Here is a 22,275-nt window from a genome sequence, read left to right as displayed (position 1 = left end):
GCCTTGACTTTGTAAAGAAGCAAACAACTAGAGACAAAAACCTGATGGCAAAACTTTGTGCTTAAAAAGAAGCTGTACTGGCTGTAAGCCTCCACACAAACACACCACTCAGGATAGTCTGTAGTCTACACTATTCTCCTCCAGCTAGTCAAATAAAAAAAAGTATTCTATTCAAACACTGACACATAATACAGCTATATAATGTTTTCAAGAAAAACCCACTGTTATCCCTAACAGCACCACCAACCTCAAACACTACTTGGTGCATTCCCAGCTCATCCCTCCTACACACATGCAGAGCACTATGAATAAGCTTCCTACAGTTTGCCCGCTCTGTAGATCTGTCCTCCCTGCAACAATATTACAGTCCTACAACTCACCGAATACTGATGCTGGCAATTCATCAATGACATTTTTTTCTGCACATTTGTGTTGATCAACAGGATAAATACAGATTCAAATGATCCACTAGATAGTGCTGTTTAACCCAGCCAGATTGGTTATATCTGGAGGCGCTGCCTTGTTCACAACAAAATCAAAATGCACATTCAAAATTGCAGTGAGGTTTTCCTCATCTGAGGAATGTAGATGTTACATTCAGGCCACCACAATGGTTAGTCTATGAATCAATTAGTCAGAAAGTGGGAAAAATTTGGTTAATTGATGGATTGATTTGAGTTCCAGCTTCTAAAATGGAAATGTTTTCCTGTGATTGTAGACTGACAGTCACACAAAATAAGACATTTAAAGACATCACCTTGGGATTTAAGAAACTGAGATGAGCATGTTTCACCATTTCTTGACATTATATAGACCAAATGATTCATCTTTTATTAAAGAATATAATGAAAAAGTATGAGTTGCAGCTCTGTATCTTTGATTTCTTTGGGTCATGTTTCTAATAAATGCGTAAAAAGCAAATGCTTCTGCTCTCCCTGTGAATTTCAGCTACAATGTAAAGAAAATTACTAAATATAAATTGTATTAACATGCAGCACAATGCAGTCTGAACTTGAAAATAATAGTAAAAACTGCATAGTGTGCAGCTAATGCTTCTTCTTTTCGAGGAGATTATAAAGTCAGTGAAAATCCTTTCAGTGAAAGAAGGATCCAATCCTTGCCTTTTCTTCCTCTGTAGCATCATTGTAGCTGTTATGCTAACTGCAACATTTTTTAATATGCAAGAATCAATTGTGCATTGTAAAAGATGAGAATAATTCTTCTTTTGGCGTATGCACAGACCTATAAGTACTTTCTTTTCTGATATTCTTTATTGTTACGTTGTCAGTCACACTCTTCCATTTGTGGGGAGGATGTCCCTGAACAGCTTCGACACTACCTGAGAATGACAACTCCGTTTGGAATGCACTACATCTAATACACAAACCAATTTATGTTCTGCTGTTGTTCCATCTGCACCTTAATGTTTGACAAAGCAAAGCTTTTGGAGACATAAAGGCTGCTCCACAGTTTATCAAAAGCTACTGTAGTCTAAATTAGAGTATTGAACGTTGCTATATTGCCTTGGGCTTATCAAGAAAAGAAATTTAACCTAATTTCTGTTGAAGATAAGACTAAATATTCCATGTTCTAAATTAAAATAATATATCCAACAGCACATCCCCTAATGTCAATTATATTCCAGTAGTGATAAAGCCATAATTCCAATGTATCGAGGCTAATATGAGAAATACATTTGACATATTATATGGTTAGAATACATTATACATAATACAAAAGAACACATACAGAAACAAGCAATCGATCAATCAATCTGCTTTATTTTAGCCAATCCATCAAACATACTCAGATTGGCCCTGATACGGATCCTTTGGAATGAGCTCGAGACATCCTTAATTTGGAGTTGACTTCTGCAGAGACACTGCAAGAGTTTTAAAACCTAATTATCAGGATTTCGCAGGGACTGATCATTACTCAGCCCTTTTCCCATCGTTACACTTGCCATTCAATATGTACCCCTACACAAAGTCAAAGCCATACGAGTGTTGTGCCCTAATAGGACACGACTAATATACAGTAGATCTTTGCATCTATGCCAATTTAAAGTAAGCAGCTATGCAGGGTAAATGCAAAGTAGGAATATCAATGCTTTCAAATGTAGAACTTAAATATATACTGTTTTTTTCAATATCAAACAAAAGTGGTGCCTTTTCACCAAAAAAATCACAGCAAAACTTCTTATCCAAACTTTACTAAGTACGCTGTGTTCCTGTGGATTGTGTTACTGATTAAGTTTTTAGAAGACAAGAAAACCGCCTTCCCAGCCATCGCAGTGTCAAAGTGTCTGCTTTGTCAAATTCCAATTTATTTTGTCCAACTGCTTTTGTCACTGTGGAAAAGAATGTACCATGCACCAAAATGGATGTCCTTTTTTGAACTATTTAGCCAATATGACAGAAAACCCACTCAAATTAAAGCTGACACTCACTGTTCTTTGACACTGTGTCATTTCCCATTTAGGGGAAATAAGTATTCAAAGAAATATGCTGCTGTCCAAATGTCAACTTTTTGTTCAGAGGAGGTAGATGAGCTGCATAAGAGGGCAGGCTACACTCAGACTGTGAGTCAGAGAGGTTTGGAGAGAGCGAGAGAGAAAAGAAAGAGTAACAGAGGAGCAGAAAAAAAGATCAGACTGAATGAGAGAATCATTTCTTACCTCATTTTTAAGTTGCCAGGTGACGGCTGTCCATCGTAAACTGACACAATGTCAAAGTCTTCCTCCAGCGCCAGTGTGACGAAGGTTAGCTGGATTCGGTTCCTCTCCCCTGTTATTATCAGCCAAGTACAGTTGGCGTAGTTGGGATAGCCGTGGGGGAAACCAGGCGACTCTATGGTACCATTCAGTCCTTGGACTACACCACCACAAGATTCAGCTGGGAGAGAGAGAGAGATGGTACAAAATCATATTAGAGCATTAGAATATCAAACTTGGATGCTGCATTGAGTTATATCATTTAGACGTAAGAGCGTGCCTTTCATTCCTGCCTCGCAGACTTCAGATTGCAAAGATAATGTCTTTGTCACTTTTAGCCTGTAGCCTTGTAACGTTTGTCAAGTTCTGTGCAGAGCTCAGGATAAGAAAATAAAGAGTGAAAGTAGATTCATTCGCTGTGATTAAAGTGAATCATGCATTTTTTTACAATATTTCCTCTAAAACCTTTAGAAATAATGCCATGGCTTGTGTATTTGAACTAAAGCACTGAGCACAGTTTAAATATGCGCTATATACCAAGCCAAGTGTCACAAGAGTTACAAGGCCCAGTCCTTACATGCATCTCCAACATAATGCAACACATGCCTCACAGCCTCCCATGACACTACAGCATATGGCATGTGAAGCTTTCATGCAAATCGCCTGAATATGACCACTTACTGCATATATTCAGATTTCATGTCTGTAACCCTTTAATCCTGACAGTGCTGGTGCTGCAATCTACTGATCTCAGACCAGAAATAGCCTCCCATTACGTGCACTCTTATGCACACTTAACTATGCACTGTACTATACTGTACGTTGCTGTTTTAACAGCATGTACCGTGTGATCCCATGGCTCACTCATTAGTAAACAAAGACAGAAATGCAGTGCTCATACATTAGACCATGCAGACTTGAGACCTTGTACAACCCTTACACTTTCAGCCCACCAATCACAATGAATTGAACATAGAGCTTATATATACATTAACTACATGGACCCCTACACAAAAATACATGCATACACACAATCAAAAACCCTATCCTGCTACTAAGCCAGCTCATAACAGCTATTTTTAACTAGCAAAGCACATTTCAACCTATTTTCAACATTTGGGGATATGCTGCACAGCACTCCATACAATCTCAATTCTTCAGTGTGTCACACAGAAGGTTATTGTTAAGTATTCCTTCAAAATCCACATGTACCTGCTGAACTAAACTATAATCATTTGTTTCAGCTTGTTTCACAGATTGAAAACCGTAACATAATATCCACCACCTTCAGTTTTTTCTCTGCTATTTGAGCAGTGCTTCCGGCACTCAGCATTCCCACTGCGAGTCAGTTGCTGTTGAACACTTGCATGTATGAGCACAGGAGGCAGAGCTGCACAGACACATGCACAGAAGAACAGACTATAGCTGGCTAAGTTGTGAAGAATTCATGAACAGCTTTTACGTGTGAAATTCAGTGAGAGAAAAAAGAGGCAGTAAATTAATAATAAAGCACCAGTAATAAAGCTGCCAGCAACAAAGCTGATGTGTAACAAATCGGGTGAGACCCAGACATGTAACTGTAGTGGACAAAAACACACAGAGTTAACCAAAGTCAGCCAGAACTACACGAAAGCAGGCCCAATGTTATAACTAGGGCCGGAACGGTTCGTGGATGATGTGGAAAAGACAAAGATGGTATGTTGGTGTTGCTGTTTGTCAGGTGTGTGAATGGAAACACATCCAACACATTTGACAGCATCACCCTCATGAAAAGAAACACCAACCACCAAAGCAGCTTTAATTAACAAGATCACCAGATCATGCAAAATGATAAACAAAAGGACGTTATGGAAGAAACAGAACAAACATTTAGTTTAGGTGCACCAAAGGCACCAAAGAAAATGAAAAAAAAAAAAAAATCAAGGTCTAAAGATCCTCCAAAACGGCATGCTACGTCTCAACCCTCTGTGTATCCTCTCCCCTGCTCTCCCCCTCTCCTCTTTTGTCATTTACAAACTCTCCTCTCCTCTCTCCTCCATCTTTCATCTTCTGCTGCCCTCTCCTCGAGAAACACTTGACACATTTTACTCCTAAAACTACTTGAATATACAGAGCACGTTGCACAGTATGTGTGTGTGTGTGTGTGTGTGTGTGTGTGTGTGTGTGTGTGTGTGTGTATGCGTGTGTGTGTGTGGCCAACATATAAGCCAGCAGTAATTGTTTCTCAGATAGCGATGGCTATTGATTTATTAACCTTATATCACTGAGAACACACTCTCTCTTTCACACACACAAACACGCACACACACTTCTATCACTTCAGGGGACATTACATAGGCTTACATTAATTTCCTGGAGATGTAGCCTAACCTGAACCACTACTTCCCAAACCCTAACCCTTACCCAGCCTTACCGTAACCTTAACCTGAGTCTTCACCGTAAAATTGAATGATTCACATTACAGGGACTTGTGTTTTGTCCCCATAAGGAAGCCAAGTCCCCACAATGTGAGTGTGTAAACAGATTTATGTCCCCACAGCGTGAGTAATTCACATCCACACACACACACACACACAGAAATGTGTTGTACACCCCAGAGACAACTATCTACTAGGTCACAAACCAGTCAACCAAATGCTAACAAAATATGTATGCGTCTGTTTGTGTGTGTGTTTTTGTTTTTTTCCAACAAAATGAGATCAGAACTTCCACACTGTGCAGATGTTTCTCTTTATCTGGAGTCACACAGGACTCACACACATATGGAAATACCTATACACAGGACCATAATGGATAAACTGGCAGCCACAGAGATGAGCACATGTATACACACACACACACACACACACACACACACACACACACGCACACACACACACACACACACACAGAAACTTCAAACCATCTGGAGTGTCCAGATTAATTTCAGATTGTTCTCTACTGTCTTTCCAACCCAGTTCACCTCTCCCCCTCAGCCGTCTTTATGTCTGTCTCTCATTCTGTCTCCAGTTGTCTCTCTTTTTCTCTACATGGTTTCTCCTGCTGACAGATCCCCCTCTGCCCCCTTTGAGCAGATGGGGTAAGTAGAATTAAGCAGATACTTGCATCAAGTTAGATACCATATTGTGGCGCCATACTTGGGGCATTTCAGTAAAAAGTACTTTGACTTGCCTCTTTGTTAATGTTGCATTGAGTTCTCCCCGCTCTGTTTTTTGTGCTTAGATTTTGTTAGTTTTGTGCAGCTTTTCTGCTAGAGAGACTGTCCAGTAACTGACAAGCATATGTTCAGTCCTTCCAACAGCTGTCCATGTGTGCAAGACAACAAACGCTGTCTCGTTGACAGAGGAGAAAAAGAGTCTAGATGTACTTAGGCACACTGGTGAGCTCAATGCTGATTTCAGCTTGCTAACATGCTGGCGTTGAACAGTTCTGATGTTTGCCATGATGATCAGCTTAATTTAGTATGCCGCCATGCTAACATTTGCTAATTAGTTTGGCAGGTACAGAAAAAAAGTATTGAACAAGTCAAAATGGCACTGGCCCAAGGTTGCAGAGATTCACCAAAGCTGTTCACAATTCATCAGACCAAAAATGGTTGTTGAGATATTTTCATCTGGACCACAGTGGTAGACCCTGATCCCTAACCCTAATCCAGCCCACAATGTCATCCCTAGGGCAACGGCAATAAAATCATTATAATGTCTGAAATACTTACAAAAACTTTAGTTTTATGGTAATATAAACACCTTCTGGGGACAATTTCGTGGATGCAAACATCAAACACCTGTGGAGGCTACCAGTCAGCTAATGAGAGGCGACCTTCATCATGTGCCTTGAAACACAAAGCACTGTTTTCAGCTGCCAGGCTCAAAACAGGTACTGTCTATTGTTTTAACTTGACAATGGGTTTGATTGGAAAGGGTTAGGCACATTCACACCTGTGTTATTCTGGTCTGTGGGCCTGTTTTATCATCGCCATGATAACAGATTTGAAATAGTGTAGCTATTCATAAAAACACAGCAGGAGTAATTATCTTTTTCCCCATGTTTTCCTCTCTCTCTCTGTATCCCTCCTCTTCACCCAGTATGTGCTTCTTCTAACTTCTCGTGTCTTTGAAGATCTAACAAATATATTTACTTATATTAGCTTTGATTTTTGTTTTTACTTTCTTCGCTTGATAGGGTGAAATGTGCTGACAGACCCATCGGCATTTAGCTGTATGTAAGAAAGAGAGAAAAGGGAAAATAATGAGAGTGAAAGTGTATGTTACATAAATTAGTCTGTGATACACTCTGTGTATAAGTAGCATGTTAAATAGCAGCTCCACACACATGCAGGTAAACGCATGCTGTCATGTGCACATGTGCGCTGTGCACTCAGATACAGACATGAAAACACACACAGTGTCGGTCTTGATTAAAACATAGGCTAAATCCTACAGGAATGTTTTGTTGGATTTATATCCCAAAGGTTTTGATGCTTTTCTCTTGTTATTTTCCATATGTCCCAGGTTAAAATACACATTGATACTTACACATTTTGCCCTCTAACAAGCTTTCCCAATAGCTGTGTGCCACATGCAACTCCATCCTCTGCCTCGTCCGCTCGGCAACAGAGAGAGAGAGAGAGTTCGATATTCTAATGCAGAAAAACAAATTATTCCTCAAGCATTTTTGCCCAAACAAAGTCTGCATTGTTCAGGGGAGGATTTGGCCGGTGCACAGATCTACATGGCAATCAGACAGATTGTTAAAGTTTAGGCACTGAGAAGTGGCAGGGAGGTGGAGGGATCTAGTCGAACCTGACCAGAAGGTCCCTGGCTCATAAATCAAGCGCTGGCCTCCTCTTTCCACGGCTTGCTGGGCCACAAATCAAATGCATCTTTCTAAGTTACGCTGTGTAGAACTATTGACTGCAGCAATTCAATACTGGCTATGAAAAAGTGCAGAGGAGAGGAAAGGAGGGGACAGAAATCTGTTGTCTATCTTTCTGGTATCCTTATTTACTTTCTGTCTTCGCCGCCTCCCCACCTCTTCTCATGTACCACCCCCTCCCTCTTTTTCATTATCTCAGTGTCACAATCATTGTGTCTCTCCCACATTATGTTTGTCTCTCTGCAACTGTCGATCTCTCTCCATCTTCTCCCTCTATCTCTTTCCCTCTTTAACCTCTTGTCCATCCTTGCTCTCTTTATAACACCAGTGTTATCTCCATCCATGTACGTCCCTCCATGCATGTCTTCCTTCCTCGGGCCTCTGTCATCACCTCCATCCTCCCATCCCTCCATCTACCTCTGTCCTGCTCTCTCATCCCTTCCTCCCTCTCCCTTCTCTCCTTCCCTCTTTCACCACAATTATCTCTGTATTAGAATCGTTGCATCTCTCTCTAAGTGTCATTACATCTCTTCCTCCTTTTTCGCTATTATTATCGCTATGTCATACTGTCTCTCTCCTGGTGTCATTATATCTATCTCTCTGTGTTTCCTCTCTTATCCTGCTAGAGTGTTAGGTTGTTTTTATTCCACCCACTCGCCTCCTATATTTATCACACAAAGAACAAATACCACAACCTCTCTCTGTCTGTCTTTCTCTCTATCGCCATTTCTCGCACTCCCTGTCAGCCCACTGTCAAACAGTTTAAGGAAATGGGAGTGCAGTTAGATTCAAGCGTTTAGGCCATTTAGCTGGTGCTCAGTGGGGATAAAAGCAGGTCTGTGGAAAATAATAAGAAAATCCATCTATGCAGTTAACTATGCTGAAAACAGTTTTGTAAAAGAGTGTGTTCTCCTGAGAAAGCAGGTACTATTAACACTTATTCACCAGCTTTTTCTTTTTTACAGCCATCATGACATTCACTCTGAATTGTTACAGGAAGTATGTGAATTGCATTTCCCTCAATGCAACTTGTTCCAAGAATTTTTATTGTAAATGAACGTGTCCAGAAAAGAAACTGATTTTGAAGGAAAATCCGGCTTAACTTACAAACTGGCCACAGTTTCACCCTTTGTGTGTTTGCTTTCCTGGCCTCAAATTATACTGTGCAAAGGTTGCTGGCCAGTAAACACAGTGTGAAAATCATTAAAGCGCAAACTAATAAACATTGAACAAACGGTGTTGAAAATTCTACCACGACTCTCGTTAAACCTCAATAAATTGATCAAAGAGCCCATTTGTTAAACACAAGACTAATATACAAGTACTTGTCCTATGTAAATTAGATGCACATTAAAATGAGTAAAACCAGTAAATTCAATATAAAGTAAAGGTGATGAGCTAAACGAATGGTGATGTAAGGGACATGACATGCCCAGTCACCGGTCACCATGACAACCATAGAGTGGAGCACAGACATGTATCATACCTCATGTGAGACACACACACACAGGCAAACACACAGAGACACACAGGGAGAATCAAGGCTACGTCTTGAGTAAATCCCAAACATTGTCAGCAAGGAATAGGGGTTGCTGTCTGAAGATAGCAGAGATAGGTAGGATGAATGGTGTATGTGCGTGTGTGTGTGTGTGTGTGTGTGTGTGTGTGTGTGTGTGTGTGTGTGTGTGTGTGTGTGTGTGTGTGTGTGTGTGTGTGTGTGTGTGTGTGCATGACAGAGAGAGAGAGAGAGAGAGAGAGAGAGAGAGAGAGAGAGAGAGAGAGAGAGAGACACGCTCAAAAAGAGAAGGAGACTGAATAGTGACATAGTGAGGAAAGCAGGGAGATGCACAGGAGAGAATTGCATGTGATTGCATGTGTACCTGTATTTGCATGTGCGTGTGTGCATGCATCATAGAACATTATCTTAATTTTTCATCATTCTCGCTTTAAAAAACAAACCAATTTACTTTCTGAGGGAAGCCACCACTTTACATCTGTAATCAATCGTTCTTCAACCTGCAGCCCAGCAGCTTTATGTTCTGAATGGAATTAATGGAGATGATTGTCAGGGATTCCAATCAAAGCGAAGCTCAGAGAGCAAATACACAACAAACTTATGAAAACAATAATTTGAGAGGACGTACTTGGGCTCACTACTGTTCTTGTTTCTGACTGAGATATCTCTGAAGCCAAACATAATACACCTTTCAAAATCTTTCACAAATGATTTCATGATTGATGGATTTTTCAGTGCAGATATTCCCATCTCCGCAGACCTCACAGGCATCGGCTGAAAATCTGCCATTCCATTATTTGTATTTGCCTCTACAGTCTCAGTAGAGCAGCCCAAACTGTTTGTTTGGTGGTTTGGGAGCTGCTGTCAGTCCGTCGATGCCAAAGCACTGGGGGCAGTTTTATGAAGTGATGGCAAATGCAAAGCATATCACTGCCATAACGACAGCTCATTACCAAATGTGTCTCCAGTCATGAAATGCAGTCTATAGTCTTGCAGATTGTCCATTTTAGGGTTGAATGGAAAATGCTTTTTTTTTAAATAGCAGCCGTTTCTAGGACAAGGAGGTGAGTGAGACGCTGCAGCTGTTCTGCTTCTGTGTGTTCACCAGCTAGCCACTAGCTTCCCGCAGGTGGAAATGACACTATGAACGGTAAGAGTGAAGCTAAGCTGCTGGATTTGAAACCAAAACAATGAGCTGCAAGATATGATAAAGCTTCATAGAGTTGAGGGGACCTGTAGAGCCCAGTGGTGATTGATTGTTATGAGAAAAACACTGATTATAGCTGCTTTAATCATCAACATAGCTATGACTTTTCACCGAAGGAAACTTCTGTGCATTCCCTTCAGAGTTGGAGTTAACTGCAGTTTAAACTGTCAAACTCTCCGGGCCTGAGTTTTCCTCGACACCGTGGAGCCGTGCCTCTGAGTCAATGAAGGGGAAACACAGATATACACAGAGCCATCTAAGTAGAAAAGATGTGACAATGAAAATCACTGATGCCCCACTAGCTTGCAGTGTTATTGCTGAAAAAGAGGCAGCGTGCTCAATATTTAACTTACCCGAGGGACAAGCTGAAAAACAAAAAAAGCTTATGAATTCTTTTGCATTCCCGAAAAGTCAACCTGTGAATGTGATACAGAGAGCAAAGAGTCAGCACACACACACACACACACACACACACACACACACACACACACACACACACACGGATATTCCTGCAGAAACACACAGTCCGATCTTCTGCGGTCAAGGCGAGGTAGGAATATCAAATCCATGAACTCAGCAATCTGCTGAACGTGTGTTTGAGCACAGCAAAGCAAAACGGGAGCTGAGAGAGAGCAACGGTAAGCAGCTCTGGATGCATGTTTGTGAGTGTGCTTGTGCTTGTGTGCATGGCCTTGGGTGGAGTTGGACTGTATGTGGCTAACTGTGCTATTTATGCTGAGATGTTGTAATACAAACTGCAGTGAGCGGTCAGGACAGGGTCACTCATTCATTGCGGACAAAACATACACATACACACACACACACACACACACACACACACACACACACACACACACACACACACACACACACACTCAAAGCACCTGAGAGTCCCCTCATTTTTCTTTGAAACGTTTTCTTCCATTTGCTATTTTCCCGCTTCCTCTCCCTCTTGGCTTCTCTGTCTCTAATTTTCTCCCCTTCTCAATAAAGATATTTTTGCCCGACTGTGAAAATCATTTGCTTGTTTCATCTGACAATAATGCTGTTTTTACTGCAAACGGAAAACAAATGAAAGCAGTCCTGTAGCCCAATTTATATGACAGGTAGCAGCGGTTACCTTTGGATTGTTTTTCTTTGTGAATATACCAAAATGCTGCTCTTTTTTCCTCTCTAATCCTTCACAGTTAACAGCTTTATTCTTTACAGACACCTTAATTGGCCTTGTCAAAGTTTTTGTTTTGGTTTGTTTTGTGATTTTATTGAGACCACGCCGAGCAGTTTCACATCAACGCATATTAAGCTATGCTTTGCTTACCGGTAATAATCCGACAGGGAGACATATAAGTCTCCAGGTACATGTCACAGTGCATACTTTAATGTCAAAAAAGAGCCGCTGATTTCAAACTCTGTCCAACAGTCCAACAGTTTAATGTTAAAAAACATGGATATATATTAAGAAATCATAAAATCCGCAGAGGTAGAAAAACATACAGTGTTTTAACTCGAGTAAATGGGCGATTTCATCAAAAGACACAGATGTTTTCCTTCAAGATGTTAAGCAATGCGGCATGTGGTTTTGTTTGTGCCCGCATGTGTTCTTGCATATTTATGTGCGTGTGTGTGTGTGTGTGCATGCAGAAAAAGAAAAGCCAAACTGTACCTTCACGAGCAATCACAGACTTACTCGTTGAGGTGTGTCTCTTATAATGTTGTGATTACTTCTATTCTGCCCCCGCTGTGAAAAGGATTCGCTTACCTTCCCACCCTTCTCGTTCATTCTCATGGTATTTTTTTTTCCCTTCAACAATGGAGCAACCGTTTTTTCCATGTGCATCTTTCAGTGTGTGATTTAGACTATTTATTTAGGCATGCATGTATTTCTTCTCAACTTGTTCATGACAAGTGGAGCAGGTCATGGTGAGATTATGGCAGCGTGAGCTCTGTCTGCCTGTTAACCTCCTGTAGCTGCAAGATATTTCAAACCTCATTTAAACCATAAAATTGATGTGAAATTTCCACAGTAAATTATTCTTTCCAGTCTAATTAAGATCTGGTAGCAGGCTTTCCTTTTTCTGCACTTCCATCCATCCTTCTTTCCATCCCTCTATTCCTTTTCTTATCTCGGGATATTCAATACGATTTAATTTTAGTGTTCACACATTCATTCGACAATAATCAGGACTTTGCAAGTGAATCTGGCTATACATGCTGTGTGTTTGTTGCGTTGGTACAGGTGTGAAATGTTTCCTCACATGATTCATTTGTTTAGTTGCTTTTAATTATTTTACTGAAACATGATCAAGGTCACTCCATCATGTTTTACAAGCACACTTTAATTACATAGCCACTGCATCACAAGATGTCAGCATATTAAGATGCATAATGAAGGCAGAAGGTGTTAAGCAGGTTATGATGATGCAGGTGATGCAGTGCCTTTACATTAAAAAAGCAAAAACCTCCAGAATTCACATAAAATTGGGCTGTTCTTACAACGTGCACAACTAAATTTGGGCCACTGCTGAGAGAAGCCTTCAGGATGAGAACATTATTGTTTAACTTGATGAGTTATACAGTGGCTGTTTTATGAGAGAAATTATTTGGTAAAATTAGGCCTTTAAGCCTGAGCTGTTACCATCTTAAACCACAGCACGTGGTTTTTAAACTGATGGCCAAAGATGGATTGAAGTAATTCACTTGTAAATAATTCAGCTTCCTTTCTCTGGTGAAATTAATTGGGTTCTGTCAATTCTGTGATTTACCTAATTAGTTATACCTGCAAGTATTTTACAGTTCTAACCAGTCTTTCACTGGAGCTAAGGAGGAGTTAGCAGCAGAGGAAAGTATATCCCTGAAAATTCACTTTGTCAGGGCTTCTCTGTGTACGTCTTTCTTCCTGTTTTTTCCTGTGTGCCTGTCTCTTGAGTTTATTAGTCCCTGTGGATTTTTTGTGTCTCCTGTGTATACGACAGAGGAAGAGACAAGAGGTGAGGGAGATGGAGAGAGACAGACAGAGATGCTCTGCTGGGCGATTTGTGTAATAACTGTATGTGTGTCACAGCGCACATTAAAATGCAAGCCCCGCGCCACCCACACACACACACACACACATGCATTTCCATCACTTCTGGCAACATTAAATAGACTTACATTAATTTCCTGGAATGTGAGAAATGAGTATTAAACGTACACACACACACACACACACACACAGCACCATAAGAGCTGCTGTCTCGTGATTGGGATTCCAAAAAGGTGCATAAGATGGTCAACCACAGGTATGAACAAATGGCTCTAAAGGTGAAAATAAGATCAAAAGAAGGATATTTCTCAGAATGACCTGTAACTTTTAATTGGCATAGACACATAATGAAGGAGAGAGGTGGAAATGCATACACACAATGAACAGGGAGACAGGTAAAGGGTGTGAAAGAGAGAGCAAGCAAGAGAGAGAGATAGAGCTCTTTGCATTTCTATATTTGCCCTTGGGGCTCTAATACTCTATGTGCTGCAGTATGCTTTGTTATTCATCTGTAAGGGCATTGATGTTTCACATAAGCTCGCTGGTTGTGCATGTGTGTACAATGAGCTTGCTTGTTGTGTGTGTGTGTGTGTGTGTGTGTGTGTGTGTGTGTTTGTGTGTACAAGAGAGACAGAGGCACACACACACAGAGAAGAAATGAAATAGAGAATGCATATGTTAAAATGGAAATGGCAAGGATGCGAGAAAAGAGGAAACAGGGTTAAAACTGCATGTGGAAAAACAGAGAGGGATGGAGGCACTGTGCGTTCTGTCACTGGAAGACACAGGAGACAAGCAGAGGCAGAGGGGAGCAGGAGGTCAGCAGGAGGGACAGGAAGAGTTAAGATTGGGAAAATACTGCAGATGTAGCAACACAGACAGACAAAATGAAGGGATGGGAGGGAGAGAAAGAAGAGCTGATGCATCCAAGAAAGGCTGACAGAGGGAATAAAGGACAACGTGATAACAGAGGAAAGTCTGCTTCATCCAGGCAGAGTGAAAGTTTTTCATCCTAACATCACTGTCTCTGTTATTCAAGTGAGAGCAAAAGGTTTTTAGAAAACAGTAAAAAAAAAAAAAAAAAAAAAGTTGAGGTAAAGAATGAGAGACAGAAAGTTGAAAGGTTTGGTCTAATATGAACACCCTTTACAAAAGTGACAGCTCTCTCAAAATAACCCACGCTGCATTACAGAGTTAAAGTATACCATGTGACTTATATGGATTAGCGGCTTCTTTCTTTGCTTGTCCAAATAGTAATTAGGAATATAAGATGTTGAGAGGACATGTGGGCCACTAGCCTACCATACTGTACATTATCATGAACAACAGTAATGAGGCATCACAGCCTGTAAATGAAACATCAAGCAAGAAGAGAAAAAACACTCTCAGTAATCCCTAAAGCACAATTGTGTCAATTAATTTACATGTAATTCTGTATATTGATAACTCAGTTAAGTGTATAGTTTTGTGATTCTAGGAGGCACATAATGTTCTGGCAGAAATATTCAATGTTGGAGGAATAGAAATGTGCAACTACATTTTCAGGGGTTTCACGCAGGATACTTGCTTGCAGTAATGAATATATGCTACTTCAAAGTTTGAAAACTGTGGCAAATTTCTTATCATAGCCAAATGTGTGCTACCATATTGGGGAAATGTATAATGTGTCACATATAAGGTACTGGCAGACATAATGTCACGCAGGAGCAGATTACTAACAGCAATCTTACACTGGTGCTGTGGTAAATTTGCTTGCTGCAAGTGGATAATTTCCTGCCTGCATGAGTTCAATAATGTCGTTGCTTGGAATGACATTACCGGAGCAACATTAGGGAGAGGGCACACCAGAGGACGATGTCAACACAAATTACGTGGGTCACTGTTGTCTGGTATCAAAAATTGAAATTATGACTCTGCCTGCTCAGACCACAGCTTAACTCAGAAAATGCATTGTTTTCGTGTATTTGAGGGTGTTATCAACAGCAGACTACAAGCACAAAGTGATTACTGCCGCTACCCTGTCATTTTCTCCTGTACACATGACATCTATTGCACGTCTGTCCATCCTGGGAGATGAACTCCTCCTCTGGCGCTCTTCCTGAGGTTTCTTCTATTGCTTTTCAAAGTTAAAAGGGTTTTTGTTGGGAGGGGTGGGGGTGGGGGGTTCCCTATTCAAACTGAGGGTCTAAGGTGCTTCACGTTGTATAGATTGCCAAGCTCCTTGAGGGAAATTGTGATTTGTGATATGGGGTTATATAAATGAAACTGATTTGACTTGACAATTCACAAAAGGGGATGTACCAGTCTATGTCATCTACAGCTGCTTGTATAATGTATGAGGGGCTTTCCTTTTCTGTTGATAAAATTCTCTAGCTATCTAAAGGCAGCAAAAAGAGGTATGTGTGCTTCATCTGCAGGCTATAATCTGAAGGATAGTGCGCATTTTCAAAGCAGCACACACTTCTCATCCTTGAAAAAAATCTTGCTGAACTAAGCGCCCAAACTGTTACACACCTGTTGCTTATTTGCGAGCAGTGTGTGTTTGTGCTTCGAGGCTCTGCACCTCCTGATAAAGCGTATCAGTTTCCTCATGGGAGAGTTCTGGGCACTTTTCTCCATTACAAAATGTCAGCGTGCGGTGGAAGCACACTGCTGTTAAATGGGATGAGAGGAGCTGATCTGATTGTTCATGATTGATACCAATAATTTATTCCGCCTAATCCAGCCTCTTGTACATTAGCGCTGCAGGTGCACGGTCGGAGCGCTACAGCCTCTGGTCATGAAATTACCAAAAATCTGTCAGTCACGGCCAAGTGCACTAGTGCAGAGAATTTGACTCGCAGAAATAAGGCCCCCCAAGGAAGTCGAAGGGGAGTCTGAAAGGAGGAGGAGAGGGAGTGAGAAATGGAATGAAAGTGGAACATGGAGAGAGAAGAGGGAGAAACTGTTGTCTCCTTTCAAAGGAAGGGGGGGTGGGGGTGGGGGTGGGGGGGGAACGCAAAGAGTGAAACCCCCTTTCCCATCTCACAGGAAGAAATGAAAACTTGTGTCATTACCAGGGAGGGTGCTTTTATTCTGGTGTTTCTATAGCAACAGTTTCTATGTGCCCATTTTACCGACCTGCAGAGTTATTATTATGCAACGTGTGGAAAAAAAAACACACACACACACAAATGCCAGAAACAATATGATTATTAGTAATCAGGCAGAGACAGACACCATTGTTTAACTCACTGCACTGCATACATATAGCACGGGCTGACACATAAGCACGCACGCACACACACACACATACACACTGGTGCATGGGACACGATTAACATGACATGATATGATGGGCCTCCTCGAAAAACAAGGTGAATAAGTCTTTAACAGGTCGCCCTAGAAATGAAGAGAAATGGCCTCTGGGTCTTAATTTGGACATGTAGCTCCCTATTCATGTGTTAGTAAATTTTCATTTCTGTCACTTAAGCTCTTCATCCCTGGGTCTTTGTGTCTCTGTGTGTCCAACTCTGTATCTGTACCTTTGTGTGTATCTGTTTGTGTATGTGTGTGTAGCTATATATCCTGTATGATCGTGGCACGTTGTCATTTTCAGGAAGACAGATTGATACGGAGAGACATTACCCAGAACCTAGAACATCCATCTTCTACACTCTGTGTGTGTGTGTGTGTGTGTGTGTGTGTGTGTGCCCCCACAGCTCTTTAACAAACCACGTCATATTCATGCATGATTTAGCGAAGGATTTTAAACATACACACATGCGCGCAGCATCATTAAACTCAGCGGATGGTGCTTTTTGCCTCCAGCACTTCCCATGACAACAGAATCCCATCAACACTCTCACCTAACCTTTTGTTGCTGCAGTAATCACCGATTAACAATCTGCTTGAAAGACAAGAAAAAGGTGAGCAGGGAGACAGAGAGAGAGTGATGGGGTGAGGAGGTGATAAAGGAAGGACAGGAAAATAAATAAGGAAATAAATAAATAAATACAGTACGTGAGAGGAGGGAGAGGAGACACACACACACACACACACACACATACGCTCAGTCACAGGTCAAATGCATCGCGCCTACTCAGCATAAATCGTTCTACATGACAGGCTATTGTAATTAGCCTATTATAGGGACAGTAATCATATTACCATGAAAGGGCTGCTATTGAGATTAAACAGAATACATTTAAGAGCTGCTACAAGGATCAAGGGATTGAGGCTCACACTATGGCTTTGACATTACGTTTTAATCAATAAACTCCAGCAAATCCAGAATCAAGAAATGTCAAATTGTCTCAAACTGCAAACTCGCAGCAGCCTCAAACAGCGATAGCAAAGAAAAAAAAGAATCAAGCAAAGTTGAAGCAGCCTGCTTCAGTCTTCCTGTGAGTTTGGTCTCAGAGGGGTCTGACTCCTGGGGAGCATGACATCCTGTCACCATCACCATCCTCAGCATTATGCATGAGCCTCTCTCTCTTTCCGTCTTCTATTTACATACACACACACACACACACACACACACACACACACACATTCGCAGAAACTCTGGCATGGGTGGATGTTATTTCCCACAGTTGAGTTTCCAGGCAACTTTATCTGAATGGTACAACAGTGCTAGAGCCCCACCCAAGAAAACAACTAAGAAAAACAAACCAAAAGTCAGAAGGGTCCTCTACACCAAAAGGTAAGCAAATTGTGACCTTAATATGTTGATGTATAGTCACAACTCTCTCCTATTTAGTGTTAGCAGGCATGAAAAGACACAATCAGTGACCGTAGAGGTTAGAGATGACTGAGAGCACAATTTTAATTCACTGGAGCGTGATGTGTATAACCGTGTGTACACAATTTATATGCTGCAGGTGACTGTAAACATTGTTAGCAACTGACTGAAACTCTTTGTCTGTGATGGATTCGCTCAGCTCAAAGACCGTCCGCAGCTGGAAACTGCAAGCTTTGCTCCATCAATAGTCCAAAAACAAAACAAGACCAAAAAAACCTTCATCAAACAACTCCTGCTGCTTATTATCAACCGCAGAAAGAGAAAATGAAACACTGTGGTTTTGGGAGCCGTCAGCTGACTGTCAGCACTGAAGCTAACAACAGCCCAATGAAGCGTATTCACTCCGCTCAGAACCATCAAAGCCCTGTCCTCATGGTAAAGTTTGACTCACTGTTGGTGACACCTGGTTGCATCAGTGTTTGGTTTATTAGTTGTCGATAAAACATGGATGTTTTGGAGTTGCTGGGATGCACTTTTTTTCCCCTGACATTTAACCCTGCTTCCAGGCGTTGAGCTGTGCTAGGCTAAACGTGTCCCTGACCTCGCCGTATCTCTCTACTGGTGATGAAATTGATATTGATTTTCTCTTCTGACCCTATATTTGACCGGAAACAAGCATCCATCTGTGTGTTCTTCAGTGGTCCTTACTCGAGACCCCCAAAGCCTTGCTTAGGGGCAGACTGGTGACCCTCACTCAGTCCGCAGCAACACTTTAGTTACAGTACCAAAACACACCAGGTGTCCATGTCCTTCCTTCACTTCTGTCTGTTAGTATTCAGTACATCAGACTGGTGTTAATGATGGCTGTACCTGCTTGTTACTGTCCAAGATGGCACATCAACATCACCTCCTTAACCACAGAGCAAGTTGGTGTTAACACACTGCATGTAAATGAAAATGCTTGAGATTATGTATATTTTGTATGTGTGTCAGGTGGCATAAACACAGCCAGAGGAGCAGAGTGACATGCACTGAATTCCAAAGAAGACCATTTAACTGATTATAGTTCTAGGAATATAAAGCCATTGTATTTCTTAATGATTATTGATAGTTGGGGGGGGGGGGGGGGGGGGGGAGCGCAGGCAGGGGGGGTAGAAGGAGGGAGGTGGAATGGATCCACGGAAGAAAGATTGGTACTTAGAGAAATGAAAAAAACTGATCATAGATGAGTAATGAACTGACGGATTTCTCATTAATGAGCGAAAGGACCAAGAGCGATGGATGCTTAGAAAGACAAGGAAAAGAGAGCTCTGAGGGGGTCACTTCATCCAAATTATCCCCATGATGTTTGTATCCGCAAGCAGTGGAACTCCTCAACCTGAATTTAAAGCCTGGTGAAACGTAATGAGTTAAAAGATGAAAAATATCTGTTCTTAGTTAATTTAATGCCTGTGAAAAAAGTTGTTTTATTATTGTAGTTATTAAAGCAACAGCAACAAAAGCATACAATCTGACAAATCTGAAATAAAGGGCAATCCTGCTCCACGAAAAATCCCATGAGAAAAGTTGAAAAGTCAGTCGAATAATGTCAGTAAGTCATACCTTAATGGTTGCTAATTATAAGCAATGTTTCAGAAGTTATTTCATGGTGCAACATTTCATTTGGCTTAATGAAAAAATCCCACATCTTGACATTTAAATTCTTCCTACACTCCCGCCTCCATGAAAATGGGAAAGAAATGGTCTTTTTAAAGTTTTAGAAGCCTTGAATTTTATCTCGTAATTGATTCAGGGGATTTAACCTCTATGTATAATTGATTCCGATATTTAATTTTCCTCAGGGAAATTAATTCATTTTTTTTACTGTGGTCAAATGAAAGAAAGCCTATCTCATCCAATCATACTGCAATGGCGTAATAATTGTAATACTGCTGTACTTGTGGGCCGTGTGTTGGAATAACATCGCTGTGGGAACTCTGTGGTGATTCCCACTGCGAAATTACATGACTGAGTTTCTCAGTGTTAATGTTTCCTTACTGTGTACTCTTTATTTGGATGCCCAATAGATGCTAACTCACCGTCAACATCTCCTCTAATAATCGGTCTTTGCTCAGTTGTTTGGCTTGAGGTCAGTGTTCAAAAGTGTTTTGGTTCATAATTATTTTCTTTAAGCTCTTGGAGTCCAAATAATGACAATTCCAATCTACTGTGCTGGAGCACAAACAGTGTTATTTAATGAAACAATCTGGGAAATTGTTTTTATCCTGTCACACTGCACATTAGAGAGGAACGTGTCAAAGAATTTTACAAAACACAAAAAAAGAGTATCTACAAGAGGTTCTTCACAGGTTCAGCTGAGCACATCTTAGCATTTCTTTGGACGCAGTAAATGGGAAGTGAAAAATAGCCTCAAGCTGTGTTTTGTTTGTTTATTCGGGGTTTCAGTACAGCCTGTAACTGTTTTAACTGTTCAGACAGGTGATTTATGGCAGTGTTCTTATTATTTTAGGTACTGTACTCAGTTTAGCAAGCTGTTTTGATGTTCTATTCTCCAAAAGAGGGGAAAAAAGACCAAAGCCCCAAGAGTAAAGGTCTGGCAGAAGAGCATCTAAGTTTGCTGAAGGAAAACAAACTTGCTTTTTATTGAGGTAAAAAGCAGTTATGTCTACCTCCCGGGCCACTACTGTGAAAGTTTTACCATTCACTAAGCACTGATACCTGCTTCTACTTTTTATTTGCTGCCTAGAAATCTTTATTGAGTCTTAAACAGAATTTAATAGTTCATCAAGATTGTTATTGCAGAGTCTCACAGCCAATCTGAGACCTTTAATAACATTTTAAATAATGCACATCAAAGCAGGTCTAATCATCTGTTATTAATGATACAACAAAGAATTAATTAATTCTCAATTAACAGCAGAAAACAAGAACATTTTGCTATACTGCTAAGGGACTAAAAAAATATATAAAATAGTTGCAAGTAATCAGTCATTTATTAAAGGATATAGTGCTATCATGCTAGGTCTTTTGGAGAATTTTATTCCAAGTGTAACAAACATGTTAATCCAGCTTGATCCCACGTTTGGTGCCAAAGCAGACTTTTTAATCCACTGCACTGCAGGGCATAAAACAGTACAGCCAAATATCAACATATTTGTCAGTGAAATTAAAATGAAAGACAACTTACTCTCCTGAAAAAGGTCCAAACTCGTTTTTATCTCTTCTTCCCAACTCGTGGCGGCTTACAGGTCTCAAACCTAACTTTAAAAACACGTGAGCGTATCTGTGCGTATTGATAATCTCACCCCAGGATCCTGCTGTTGCTGCTGCTGCTGCTCTATTGGCTGTGAGTTGTGAGCCTGCATTATGCTCAGCCACGCAGCCAGTCAGTCACACAGTGAGCAATTCCATCAACCAGCCGGCCAATCAGTCAACCAGCACTAAGTCTGTCAGCCAGTTATCTGGTCAGTTAGTCAACCGACCTCGGAGACAATCAGCCAGTGAACCAGTCAGTCAGTCTGACAGGAGGGCAGCCAATTAGCAAAACCTCCAGCAGGTCACTGGCTGGAGAAGATGGCCACCCAAGTATGGTAAATCGTGACCTTCAAACTGATATCTGAGAGAATTAACATGATTATATCGTGCTTTTGTGATAATAAATAGATCATTAGTCCATCATCCTGCTTGTTTGCCTTAATCCCAACATCCATCCTTCAGTGGTGAAACATAAAGCAAAACAGAAACACAACCACAGTCATCATTCACGTGTGTGTGTGTTTTCCAGGGATTGATATACAGGCAGCAGTGCAGACCAGGAGTCACTCCCGATAACAGCATAAAGAAAAGAGAGAGAAAGAAGGAGTGTCAGCATCAGTGTTTGTTTTATTTAGTTTGACAGCTTGTTGACAGCGCTGGCTTGTTTTTGATGCCGTCAGCCGATTATTCATTTAGAGCTGAATGCAGTTTGGACCACAAGGCTTATTAAATTATACACATTGAACAGAATTGTTTCAGCACCACAAAAACTGCTGAAACTGTACGGGTGTGTGAGACAGGAGTTAGTTTCAGCTTAAGCTCACAGTTATGGGAGGTGTGAGGGTGTATGCTACAGCTGCTGAGGACACCTTAAATCATAGATGGCCTCAACTGTTCTCACTGGCCTCGAAGAGCAGATTTACTATGCAGCCTGTCAAAAGTGCGACCCATTAAAATCCCAAAT

General features: G+C 41.0%; 1 protein-coding gene across 2 annotated transcripts in view; it reads right to left on the bottom strand.

The window, feature by feature from the left end:
* Positions 1-22,275, bottom strand: part of LOC143318293 (CUB and sushi domain-containing protein 1) — a 375,208-nt gene that overhangs the window by 281,691 nt on the left and 71,242 nt on the right. For both annotated transcript variants that reach the window (XM_076726460.1, XM_076726469.1), the window contains exon 2: positions 2,678-2,894. In XM_076726460.1, the coding sequence (XP_076582575.1) occupies positions 2,678-2,894 (217 nt within the window). The remainder of the gene's footprint in view (positions 1-2,677; positions 2,895-22,275) is intronic.

The sequence above is a fragment of the Chaetodon auriga genome, chromosome 1, assembly GCF_051107435.1.
Source record: "Chaetodon auriga isolate fChaAug3 chromosome 1, fChaAug3.hap1, whole genome shotgun sequence".
NCBI lineage: Eukaryota > Metazoa > Chordata > Actinopteri > Chaetodontiformes > Chaetodontidae > Chaetodon > Chaetodon auriga.
This window is presented reverse-complemented; position numbering and strand designations above follow the sequence as displayed.